A 12,159-nucleotide genomic window follows, 5' to 3' on the forward strand; every position below is an offset into this window, starting at 1 on the left:
GGAGAGAGAGCTGACACCTCCACATCTGGAGAGAGAGCTGGCACCTCCACATCTGGAGAGAGAGCTGGCACCTCCACATCTGGAGAGAGAGCTGGCACCTCCACATCTGGAGAGAGAGCTGGCACCTCCACATCTGGAGAGAGAGCTGGCACCTCCACATCTGGAGAGAGCTGACACCTCCACATCTGGAGAGAGAGCTGACACCTCCACATCTGGACTCTCGGGCAGCAGGGAGAGATAGCGAGCGCACTGGGACTGCATTCCGCTTTTGAAACCCCAAAGCCCACCCACCCACAATGACACACTTTCTCCAGCAAGACCACACCTCCCAATGCCACTCCCTGAGCACTCCAATCTATGAGCCTATGAGGCCATTCTTCCTCAAACCACCACAGAGTAGAGTCAGGGTTGCCCTCACACAGCTATAGTAGTGAAACTATTCCACAGAAGAGGAAACACAGACGAAGCCTCCATTTCAACACGCAGCCAGGGGGCCGTACAGACTCCACATCTCCCCGTGTGGCACCCCCAAGCCAATGCCACGCAATGCCCGGCTTGGCCACCGTGGCGCAGCATCTGGAGACTCTCAGAATGGAAAGCCACACGCTGGGAAGTCTGGGAACACAGTCTTAACATTTTGCAGAGGTGAACAGTTCCTTCCTCTTGCAGCCTCCCAGGTAGCGACATGCTGTAAGAACAGAGAATTTGAGGTTCAGGAGGTCTGCCCTTGGGGGAATTGAGCTTACCAGGGAAGCTGAGCATTAGGGTATATGCCTGTGATCCCAGCACTCAGGAGACTGAGATCAGAGCATAGCCTTGAGTTTGAGGCTGGACTTGGGGTCAGTTTCCAGCACCCACATGGAGGCTGACCACCATATGATCCAGTGTCCTCTTCTGACCTTCACAGGGACCAGGCACACGTGCGGTGCACATGCGTACACGCAGGCAAATCACCTGTACACATAAAATAAATAAATGCATCTAAAGATGCTATCTTAAAATTACAACACAACCGTCAAGGGCGACAGGGAAAGTGACTCAGTTGGTACCGTGCTGGTCCCGTGTGCTCAAAGCCTGGGTTTTATTTCTAGTATTACATGAACTCGGTGTGGTAGCAGAAGCCTGCAACCCCAATACTAGGAAGGTGGAGGCAGGAAGGCCAGGAAAGCAAGGCCAGCCTCATTTATGTAGCAAGTCTGAGGACAGCCTACGATACACAAAGCCCTGTTCCAAAAGACCAAATCCCTTAAAAATACAAGGAAATAGAAATCACCCAGGGAAGGCATGGTGGGTGAGGTGCCGGGCATCCTTGCCTACTGAAAACAACCAGGGCCAGTGACAGCTCTGCAGGTAAAGGCGCCTCCCACCAACCCTCACTTCCGGAGTTCATGCCCTGGAATTCTCACGATGCAAGTAGAGACAGGGTTTCTCTGTGTAGCTCTGTAGACCAGGCTGGCCTCGAACTCAGGAGATCCCCCTGCCTCTGCCTTCCGAGTGCTGGGATTAAAGGCATGCTCCGCCAATGCCTGGCTTAAAAAGTAGTTGACTTCTACACTCACTTACACACACACACACACACACACACACACACACACACACACACACGTAAACACCAAAAAACACTTAAACGTTTGACCACCTGGTGGTCTTGAGTTCCTGGGGTGCAGAGGTCAGCTCTTAGGTGTTCTTCTCTGGGAAAGCTGTGCTTGAAACCTAGGTAGAAAAACAATTCCTTTCTTTCACATGAGGCAGGTGTGGCTGGAAACAGAGGTTGGGTTGATGATCAAGTCAGAGCTCCTGACTGGCCTGAGGTCAAGGCTAAGTGGGCCCTGCAGGACACAGGCTAGTTATTGAGTGTGCTTGCGTGCGTGCGTGTGTGTGTGTGTGTGTGTGTGTGTGTGTGTGTGTGTGTGTCTGTGTCTGTGTGTGTGTGTCTCTGTGTGTGTCTCTGTGTGCGTGTAGTGCTTGGGCTAGCTGCTGTTTCCTTCTCCTGGGGGCCCTGGGTACCTGGAGTGGCTGTTGAGGTGAGCTGTCCGGTGCACCAGGCTAACAGACACCCGGATAAGCTCTGGTGGGACGTGGCCTCCCAGTCCGGGGGAAGGGCTTTGGGTTTGTTCTCAGCAGGGTTGGAAATCGGTCTGACAGCTCCAAGAAGACCCTTCCCCTCTCAGCGCCTTCCGGCTTCACAAACAAAGCAGCATCTTGCTGATGTCTCCCTGGGCTCCGGAGCCAGGGGTGCGATCCCACGGCTTCTGGAGTTAGGATATAGTTCTCTAAAAGGGGAAAGGGTCTAGAAGGGCTACCCAGGATTGGGGAGAGGATCAAGACCAAGAGAGGCAAAGGCCAAAGAGGTGAGGAGGCCAGGGGGTGAGGTGGCAGGGAGCACAGAGGAGGCTTTGTGCTCACAGGGACTAGAGCCAGACGGAGCCCCCCCTCCCACTGGGTCTTTCGCGGTCAGGAAGGGAACTGGGCCCCGAGGCCCGGGATAAAGAGCCCTGTAAGCTGCTTCTGCTTCTCTCACCGACTCAGTTTCCAGTCAGCCGCACCCCAGCTGGCCTGCAGTTTGGGAGGATCCAGCCCCAGGCCTCCAAGAAAAGCGCTATCCTGTTCCAGGTCGGCATTTTGAGCATGAACTTACAGCCTGGTTTTTCCCTTGCCCGGGCCTGGCTTTCCCCTCTTCAGTTGCTAACGGCTGGCTTCTCGGGCTTGGTAGACACTCCCTCCCAAAGGTGGGAGAGGGAGCAGGAGTCTGGGCAGCCAGCCTCCTCCAAGCTGGAGCTCCTCGGGGAGAAGAGCTTCCTAACTGAGTTTGCTAGACGCCAAAGCCAACCTGGACCCCGATCTCTGGAAAGGGGAGGGACAGGGCCGAAAGAGGAGCGAGTAGCAGGGAGACCCGGCTCCCCCGCAGAGCCCCCTCCTCCCACCACGGCTCGCATCCCCGCAGCGCGTGACCGTGACCGCGGCACTGCGGCTGCAGAGCCGCCATCCTCAGTCTCTGTCCGTGCTGGATTCCTGGGGTGGGAGGTGGGAAACCGGAGACCGGGGTGGGTGAAAGACCAGATCTCGGTGGCCACGCGCGTCCGTGCGTGATGACGCCCTTGCTTCCAACTCCTCTAGTTTTTTTTCCGGGAGTTTCTCCACCCGTGAGCGTGTCGCTGAGTCACCTTCTAGGAAGGCTCGGGTCAGGCTGTCCCGGGGAGGTGCAGAGGCAAGGTACATATTGCAGAGACGCGTGCGGAACTGCAGGTCCAGCCTGCGCCCATGGCCAGTCCGGGGACCCCTGAAATAGTGGGAAACTCGGTAGGGAACTCAGCAGTCCTCTGGGAGAGAAGCCACCTTCAAGGCGTGACCCAGTTCACAGCAACTCCTTGTGATCTGGTCCCCCGCTCCTCCGGGACTCGCCCCGTCTGGACTTTAAGAAGGCGATGCAAAGAGAGAGAGGTGTGTGGGGTCGCGCGGGGGCCGGTGTGGGCGTGCGAGCCCTCGGCATCTGGGGCTGGACCACCGCAGCTTCCTTTGGGGCTTTGGTGTCTGTATTGGTCCTGCCTGGGTAGGTCACCAAGTCGGATTTGGCGGCTTCGTTTTCCTGGTCTCCGCCAATAATCTCCCAGGAATTTAACTCGGGTTAGTTATGGACATCTTCAGGTCATTCGCCGCGAAATACATAACTTACACAACGACCCCTGCGTCTTGGTTATCTCCCCCGAAGCGCACACTCCCGGGCGCGAGTGCATCTTCACCCGGAGTTTGCAGGAGGGGGTGGGGAGCGGTGGGACCACGCCCCCAAGCTTGCCCTCCAATCCCGATGAGAGCCCCCCAGTGCCCTGTCCACGCTGCTGGGTTCCTCCAGTTGGTGAGGATCGTGGATCCGAATCATCCGCTGCAGGCAGCTTCCCAGGCCTCGACAGTATCCCCTATCCCCCGAGGTTGCTGAGGAGACCCCCTCCTCCCGACTTCGTGCTCCTTCCAGGAGTCCCCAAACCGGTTCCGCTTTCTCCAGGAAGACTTGACTAACTGCTTCAGGTCCGGCGGCTGAGTGGTCCAGCGGCTGCATCGGGAAGCTGAAAGTAAATCCGCCACGGAGGAGCAGGGGAGCAAGGGAAGCTTGCGGGTGGCGGGTGACCCGACCTGGCTCAGAGCTAGGACAGCAGGAAGGATCTGGGTGTGGAATTCTGATCAGGCTGGGGCTAGCTAGGCGACGCCAAAGAGGCGCTGCCTCCCTACTGTGAGCAGCGGTTTCGAGGCGCACGCAGCCCAGCATCCTCAGCGAGAGCGCAGAACCACGCGCACCCGGACCGGATGCCGGGCGCGGGGATCTGGGCTGCGCCCTCACTTTCGCGCTCCCGGGACGTGCTGCTTAAAGCCGTGCTCGGAACTCCACGCCTCGCTGGTTTCCTGAGCCGTTCCTCTCCAGCTGCTCCTCCACCGGGTGCGCAATCGTGTCCGGGGATCCAGCCACCCCACCCCAATCTGCGCGTGGGCTGCAGCGACCGTGTTGGAGGCGGCACTGTGTGATCCCGGGCGGGTGGGGGACCGGGGCGGTGCGCAGCGCTGGTTCCAACCAGGAGAGCCGGAGGGACGCGGGGCGTGGCCAGGCCGGCTCAAAGGCTCAGCGCCCTCCCCGCGCCGTCGCCAAGTTGAGCGAAAAGTTTGAGGCCGGAGGGGAGCGATCCCCGGGAGTCGGCGGCGCCAGTCCCCAGCCGCGAGGCCGAGCCCGAGAGGAGCCGCTTCCCGCCACAAGCCGCTAGAGGGACGGACTGGGTAGGGACGTCCCCCACGCCCCCCCCTCTCCCGCAGTTGGCGGCGCCTTCGTGGGCCCGCGAGGGAGGGGACCACACGGCCGGGGTCCCAGGGCAGAAGGCAGCGGTGGGTCCACCCGGCTCGGGCTGGCTCCTGCGGGGCTTGGGCGCGGTCCTCACGAGCGCGGCGCGCATCCCCTTTGGGGACTCGGAGACCCGGCGGTTTCGGAGTTCAGGCGGGGGACGCGGCGACCAGGCTGGCTGGGACGCGCGGTTCTTCGTCCCAGAGTGAGCGCCCCGCAATGCCAGTTCTGGGAAGCTTTTGCAACTGGAATCTACGTCAACCAACCCCAAGGGGTGACGAGCTGGCCCGACCGAGGGAGCCACGGGTCACTGACTCATGCGTCGGGCCGGAATGCAGAGTCCCCTGGATCGGAACGTTCGCGGGGTGGGCGCGCCGTCTGGAAAGCTAGATCCCGGGCCCATGGGGCTCTGTGATTCCACAGCAGGCAGACCCCTGTGCGAGCCAGGAGCTCCGGCTGGGAACCCTGCCCGCTTGCATAGAGCCCCGGCAGCGAACCCCGCCAACACTGCCTCCTCCTGTCCCTCAGATCTGGCCGCCTCGGGGGATGACGGGGCCGCTCTCACAGCCCAGGGAGGTGGAGAGGGCGAGCCCCACAGCCAGTCGCCAGACACCCTCCTGGGCAACACCGATAAGGAGCTGAATACAGGAGTCGCCGTTACCCTTAGCACCGCCGGGACAGCGCCGGTGGCCCCTTGTCAGCGGGAGCCCCGGGACCTGGCGATGGAACCAGGTTTGTGGGGTGCCTGTCTTGGGAAAGGCTAAAGGGACCCCTTAAGAAATGATGGACCACAGAAGGCCTAGGGTCGCTCTACAGAAACATTTTATCCCACGACGCCAGAAGCCGTCTGGCCCTGAGCCAAAGGAAGAAGTATCGAGGTGTCCCACTCCGGGACAACCTGTGGGAGGCCGCTTCCTCTAGCAGGGCTGTGTTGACCAGGTACCCAAGTGTTGGGTTCCTCCATTCGTGTCACTGCAGCTCTCTTCCGCCCTCTAGCGGCTGATTGTGACATTGCCCTCCTCCTCTGTCCTCTCTTTTGTGTGTGTATGTGTGTGTGTGTGTGTGTGTGTGTGTGTGTGTGTGTGTGTGTGTGTGTGTGTTTTAAGGTTTCCCGAGACAGGGTTTCTCTATATTGCTTTGGAGGCTGTCCTGGAACTAGCTCTGCAGACCAGGCTGGCCTGGAACTCACAGAGATCCACCTGCCTCTGCCTCCCGAGTGCTGGGATTAAAGGCGTGCGCCACCACCGCCCGGCCTTTTGGTTTTTTTTTTTTTTTTTTTTTTTTTGAGACAGGGTTTTTCTATGTAACTCTGGCTGACCTGGAACTCGCTTTGTAGAGCAGACTGGCCTCAAACTCACAGAGATCTGCCTTCTTCTGCCTGTCGAGTGCTGGGATTAGATGTGTGTGCCACCTCTGCCAGGCTGTTTTTGTTTTAAGGATTATTTTTATGTGTATGAGCGCTTTGATAGCATGGAGGTGTGTATGTGCACCACGTGTGTGCTTGGTGCCCTTGAAGGCCAGAAGAGGGTGCAGGGTCCCTGGGACTGGAGTTTGGGGCCATTGTGAACCACCATCCGCGTGCTGGAACTCAACCTGGATCCTTTAGCAGAGAAGCTAGTGCTCTCAGTTCCTGAATCCTCTCTCCAGTCTGTCTGTCTGTCTGTAGCAGGCTGTCCGCGGGGACTACTCCCACGGCCTTGCAGAGTGCTGGTGCTGCTGAACCCCTGGAGCGGCAAGGGCAAGGCTTTGCAGCTCTTCCGGAGTCTCGTGCAGCCCCTCCTGGAGGAGGCTGAGGTATCCTTCAAACTGGTGCTCACTGGTGAGTACTGTCCCCAGGGCGCGAAGGAAGCATCTTCCGTCAGAAAACTGGCTCCGAGAACATCAAAATTTCCCCCCAGAACGGCAGAACCATGCCAGGGAGCTCGTGTGTGCCGAGGAACTGGGTCACTGGGACGCCCTCGTGGTCATGTCCGGTGATGGTCTGATGCATGAGGTAAGGGTGGAGCCGGAGGATGGCCGGGGGGTCGGGATAGTGTTTCCTGGGCTGAGGGCACTATGGTTTAACAGGTGGTGAATGGGCTCATGGAACGGCCTGACTGGGAGACTGCCATCCGGAAGCCCCTGTGTAGCCTCCCTGGAGGCTCTGGCAACGCACTGGCAGCTTCCTTGAACTACTACGCTGGGTGAGAGCCGAGGGTCCCCCGTGGGTGTCATGTCCGCTACCACCAGGTTTTCCAAGTTCCCCCTGGGAAGCTCCCTTTTTTCTTCTGGAGCCCTAAACCTCCGTTTCCTGGCGCTAGAGTCTCCCTTCGTCTGCTGCCGCAGGCTCCACTAACTCCCTGGGGACCACTGCTGCCGCTTTGCTAGCCCGCACTCTCCAGAAGGAACAAAAAGGATGCGTGGCGTGGGTGCGCCTGCCCGGTCCCATCCGACCTTCAACCTTGCAGGTACGAGCAGGTGACGAACGAAGACCTCCTGATCAACTGCACCCTGGTACTGTGCCGCAGGCGCCTGTCACCCATGAATCTGCTGTCGCTGCACACTGCATCGGGACTGCAGCTCTATTCTGTGCTCAGCCTGGCCTGGGGCTTCGTGGCGGACGTGGACCTGGAGAGTGAGAAGTACAGGCGCTTGGGGGAGATCCGTTTCACCGTGGGAACCATCTTCCGCCTAGCAACCCTGCGGGTCTACCAGGGCCAACTGGCCTACCTTCCTGTGGGAGAGGCTGCCTTCAGGATACCTGCTTCTCCTGCACCGGCGCACAGGGGCCCCGTGGACACGTACCTCGTTCCCCTGGGGGAGCCAGTGCCCCCTCACTGGACTGTGGTGCCCGAGGAGGATTTCGTTCTGGTGCTGGTGCTGCTACACACCCATCTGAGCACGGAGATGTTCGCGGCACCCATGGGCCGCTGCGAGGCTGGCGTCATGCACCTGTTCTATGTGCGTGCAGGGGTGTCGAGGGCCATGCTGCTGCGCCTCTTCCTGGCCATGCAGAAGGGCAAGCACATGGAGTATGACTGCCCATATTTGGTGCATGTGCCTGTGGTTGCCTTCCGCCTGGAGCCCAAGACCCGGAGGGGCGTGTTTTCTGTGGATGGAGAATTGATGTCGTGTGAGGCTGTGCAGGGCCAGGTGCACCCAAACTACTTTTGGATGGTTTGTGGGGGCAGAGATGCCCCGTCCCGCCGGGAGCCCCAGCAGACGCCACCTCCAGAACCGTTGTGATTCCCTGGCTCTCTGTGCCTTTGTCTGCTGTGTCTACACTGGGATGGGACCCTCCCCTGCATCCATCCCCCGGCGTGGGAGGGTATCTAATGGAGGTGGCGGGGACTCTGTAGATGAAGCAGGAAGGCGGGGCTGGTTTGGAAAGAGGCTCTGCCCTCTAAACATTAGACTGAGACGCTGGACCAGAGCCTGCTGGCATGTAGAAGCCGGGTTGCATGTAGAAGGCAACTCCCCATTGCTCTTGGTGCCCTTCCCTGAGAATCAAACCCAAATAAAGTGACTTTTCCAACCTGCTGATCCCGCCCTAGGGATTGGGAAGAGCTATGGAACTGTACTGGGGATAGAACCCGGGGTCTCCAACATGCTGTGTAGGCACTTTCCAGCTATATCCCAAGGCACAGTCATGTCAGTGTTGGGCACATCGACTCCTTAGGGACTTGATAATCAGACCCCTTCAGTTGTAGAGGCCTCCAGAGCCTGGCCAGATGCCCCATCCTACACAAGGGAAGTCTGAGGCTGAGTGCTCCATCTCTGAAGTAAATGGTAGGCGTCCTGAGTGGACGGAGCAGGGAATCCTTCCTGAGTTAGCCTCGGAAGTAGGACGCAGATCCTGTTGAATGTGGGTGCCCGCCTGGGCCTGCTTACTAGGCACTGTCTAGGAGAAGGTGGAACATTACATGGAACCCTGCCCTGGCCCCAGGTGGTCTTGGGAAGCGCTAGAGCACATAATGGGGTGGGAGTGGGGGCGTCCCACGCGTGTGGCTCCAGGGAAGCCATCGCCCGTGCTGGGTGGACTTCCCAGTGTGGCTGCTTTGGAGTCCCCTACGCTCTGCAAGGAGGCCCAGAAGGCTCATTGGCTCCCCAGGGGAGCTTTGGTGTACCCAAACATTGGTAGGATTTTAAGAAAGGCTTGCTAGTCTCTCTCCAGGAAACGGATTCTGACAATTTCAAACTGAAAAATGCAGGCAGCAGCAGTTCCTTGAAAGAGTTGGGTTACACCCATGGCGTCTCCTCCAGGCTCACCCAGGGCACCTGAGCCCTTCCCAACTTGTCCTTTAATAGTCCCAGGCAGGAACAGAAGAAGCAGCTGGAAAGTGGTAGTGCTGATCCCCCAAACTGGGTGACCATTCCAGCCGGTAGCTCAGAATATCGATACCTGCCTATCGATAGATGCTGTGATGTTGGCTCCCCCAGTTTCTGGAAGCTGGATGGCCAGTTACTCAGGCACACTGGTGTCCACTCCAGTGTTGAGAGCTGACTGCCATCAGGATACTCACTGGCCCCAACAGACCCCAGGCCTGCAGATGAAGGACCCAGTGTCACAGAATCCCTTGTGGAAACGGTATGGGAGGATGGGTCTGGGCACATAGAAGGCAACAGTGTCTGAATGAATGGCAGAGGCAGGTTTAATGGTGTCACCTTGACTTGTTAATGAGCCAGCCCCCAAAAAATGCAAGTAAAAAAAAAGTTTAATCACACAGCACTTTATACAGGTATTATAAGCAGTAGGCATTCACATCTCCACATGAATGGTGCCCTGGGATGCACAGCCCACCATGCACTCATGATGTCCGCAGGGTACCGACAGGTTCCCGGTGAGTGTCCAGTTCTGGCTCTGTCCTTCCCAAGGCTCTGATGCCCGGCAGTCTTGGCACAGCACAGGCGTGGAGCCCGCTTAAGGCTGACAAGACGCATCATGCTTTGGCTTTTTTTTTTTTGTCTGTTTTGTTTTTTTGTTTCTTTTTTCTAGTAAGAGTTAGTATCTTTGCTTTTGAGATTTATTTTCCCAACCTTAAATATTACATACATACACCAGAAATGACATAGCTGCAATACGCTCAACAGCATCCTCTCTACCTGGAGCTTCACATTATCAAAAGCTTAGAAACTTGTAAACCTCTGGGCCTGTGGGGGAGGGTGGAGCTCCCACTGCCATCCAGCCTCCCTCCCTCGGACTGCAGAGTCTGTAAGCCACGGCTGACAGACGGAGCCACTGGATGGGGAGAGGCCCTGTTGCTGGCCTGGTTTGTGCAGAGGCTCCTCTGGCCTCAGCAGGGACAAAACAAGGCTGGATGGAGCAGATGTCAGTACAGCCCACACAGGCAGGTCTGGGCAGGACTGCCAAGTGCCACTGCCAGCTTGGACTGGAAGAGCAAGGCACCGACAGCCATTTCTTTCCCAGCAGCACCCTGTCCTTAACTCCACGCTTATATATGTAAGGGCCACCACCTCTCCTGGGTGTCACTCTGAACCTTAGCTTAGTCCCAATCTCTCTTAGAGAGTAAGGTCAACAGGCCACAGCAGCCACAGCTCCAAGAGATGGAGGTGTGGGGACTAGAGGACCCAGTGCGGCGGCAGGAGGTCTGGGGTGTGGGGAGGCTACAGTCAAGCTGAAGAGGAAGGGGACCGGGAGCATTGCAGGGGCAGCCACGCTTCATGCAAGGCACGTTCTCTCTCCTGCCATCTGCAGGTCCCTCAACACCCCACCTCTGACCTGAGAAGGGACAGCTAGGGGACAAGTGCCAAGACATTCTGCCTGGGGCAACAAGAGGAACAGCAGTGGGGTCCCAGTGCCTCAGGGGCGCCTTTGAAAGGTCACTGAGGGGCAGAGTGCAGCCTCTCGGGACACTTGTTGCACTTCATCAGACTTGCCGCAGGGAGGGGAGGGGAGGGCAGCGAAGGGGAGGGGAGGGGAGGGAGGGAGGGAGGGAGGGAGGGAGGGGGGAGGGAGGGGGGGAGGGAGGGAGCAGGCAGCGGCTGGCCTCTCCCAACATGACACTTTTTCAAGCCCTGGAAGCTACTTGTCCTCTGTGCTCTCCGGCATGCCTGCCTCGAGCAGGGCAGCACGGAACTGTGTCAGGACCCCCCGGATGGTCTTGATGAAGCCCTTGGAAAGAGGGAAGAGAGGAAAGCCGATGTCGGGATAGCCGCTCTTCTCGGGCAGGAAGCTGCGGTAGCTCTTCCTCCTCCTCTTTGGTCTAACGCTGGGCGGTGCTGACGCATCAGGGGCTGTCTCAGTCTGCTCTGTGTGGTCCCTGCTGGCTGAGGCCTGGCCCTGGGCACCACCTTCTGAGTCTGATCCCTGGGAGGCCTCCCCAGGGGCCATCCCTACATCCTCAGGCTCTTCTCGGCCGGAGTCTGAGAGTTCAGTGGCAGCCAGGGGCTCCAGAGAGCTGCTGTCCTTAGGGACCCCGTTAGGCAGTGCCTGGGCCCTTTCCAGCATGGCATGGGTTTCCAGCCATGACTCAATGCGGTTCACCAGACGCCAGCCACCCACACTGAAGTGCTGCCGAATCTCCTGCTCGAAGACCTCAGGAGGCCGTCGCACCAACTGGGTCATGGACTGCACCACACGGATCAGTGCCATCTCATTGTAGCAGCGACTGTTCTCATAGCCTTCCTGCAGGCCCCGGTCACTGTCAAAGCCGGCTTCATTGTAGTATGGTTCATTTACCAGGATCAGACCTGCCAGAAAGATTCCCTCAGTAAGTGGGTAAGCCCAAAAGGCAGGCTTGGGAATGGCCTGAGTGTGCCTGCCAGCCCGTCGTACCTTGGATGGAGATGAGCACCTGGAGAAGACTGGATTTGCTCGTCCACCTCTCTGTCCCCTGAAACACAAATCAAGCCTTCAGGTCTGCCCCAGACGACTCCGCCTCACTGTGCCACCATCTCCACCGGAGCCCATCCTCACCTTTCCAATCCAGGTACCCAGGAGGCTGACGCACACCTTCCCGTTATCATACAGGTTGGGGTTCAGGCGGCCACTGCACTGGGAGAGGTAGCAAAAGTGGGGGGGCACCGCTGGGTAAATGTTAGGGAGCTGGATGTCAAACAGGTAGAGGCCATCTTCGTAGGGAGTCCGAGTGGGGCCCTTGATTAGCGCTGAGAAGAGGTCCTGGAAGGGCAGGAGACAGTTGGCATTCCAGCCTCTTGACCTCCCAGTCGCTGTGACGACAGGGGGAAGGAGGAGGCAGCGCTCCAAAGCCACAGCCACGGAGACGCCAAACCCAAATGTCTGCGTTCCCTTCTGGGGACAGACGGAGGTGCAGTCTCAGTGCTGGAAGGATGGCACTGAGGGTCTGAGCTCAACAGCAAGGACTGGCAGAGAGGCC

General features: G+C 58.5%; 2 protein-coding genes and 1 long non-coding RNA gene across 6 annotated transcripts in view; 1 reads left to right on the plus strand and 2 right to left on the minus strand.

Annotated features, from left to right (window-relative positions):
* Positions 1-297: 297 nt before the first annotated feature.
* LOC110340876 lies at positions 298-2,673 on the minus strand. The gene is made up of 3 exons (XR_002382707.2): positions 2,008-2,673; positions 1,640-1,713; positions 298-688 (listed from the first exon to the last, which is right to left on the minus strand). It is a non-coding gene; the product is annotated as an uncharacterized LOC110340876 (long non-coding RNA).
* Positions 2,674-3,306: 633 nt separating this feature from the next.
* Positions 3,307-8,336, plus strand: Sphk1 (sphingosine kinase 1). Of its 3 annotated transcripts, none has more exons than XM_021227075.2 (6): positions 3,307-3,441; positions 5,351-5,554; positions 6,489-6,641; positions 6,721-6,815; positions 6,890-7,005; positions 7,270-8,336. In XM_021227075.2, the coding sequence occupies exons 1-6, from the start codon at positions 3,426-3,428 to the stop codon at positions 8,045-8,047; spliced, it is 1,362 nt and encodes a 453-aa protein (XP_021082734.1). In that variant the 5' UTR covers positions 3,307-3,425; the 3' UTR covers positions 8,048-8,336. The 3 variants fall into 3 exon arrangements, with proteins under 3 accessions (XP_021082734.1, XP_040606021.1, XP_021082732.2); XM_040750087.1 differs by lacking the exon at positions 3,307-3,441 and adding an exon at positions 3,929-4,067; XM_021227073.2 differs by lacking the exon at positions 3,307-3,441 and adding an exon at positions 4,623-4,761.
* A 2,419-nt stretch (positions 8,337-10,755) lies between these two features.
* The window catches only part of Ube2o (ubiquitin conjugating enzyme E2 O), a 41,060-nt gene continuing 39,656 nt past the window's right edge, over positions 10,756-12,159 (minus strand). For both annotated transcript variants that reach the window (XM_040750085.1, XM_040750084.1), the window contains exons 16-18: positions 11,739-11,942; positions 11,598-11,655; positions 10,756-11,512 (exon numbers count right to left, since the gene is read on the minus strand). In XM_040750085.1, coding sequence (XP_040606019.1) covers positions 10,845-11,512; positions 11,598-11,655; positions 11,739-11,942 — 930 coding nt within the window. In that variant the 3' untranslated portion in view covers positions 10,756-10,844. The remainder of the gene's footprint in view (positions 11,513-11,597; positions 11,656-11,738; positions 11,943-12,159) is intronic.

Source organism: Mesocricetus auratus, unplaced genomic scaffold (assembly GCF_017639785.1).
Source record: "Mesocricetus auratus isolate SY011 unplaced genomic scaffold, BCM_Maur_2.0 Super-Scaffold_100007, whole genome shotgun sequence".
Taxonomy (NCBI): domain Eukaryota; kingdom Metazoa; phylum Chordata; class Mammalia; order Rodentia; family Cricetidae; genus Mesocricetus; species Mesocricetus auratus.

Excerpts from the sequence above, each read along its gene's own strand:
- Sphk1 (XM_021227075.2), top strand. Across the intron at positions 6,816-6,889 it reads GTGATGGTCTGATGCATGAG|GTGGTGAATGGGCTCATGGA; the intron begins GTAAGGGTGGAG and ends ATGGTTTAACAG. Across the intron at positions 7,006-7,269 it reads TCCTTGAACTACTACGCTGG|GTACGAGCAGGTGACGAACG; the intron begins GTGAGAGCCGAG and ends TCAACCTTGCAG.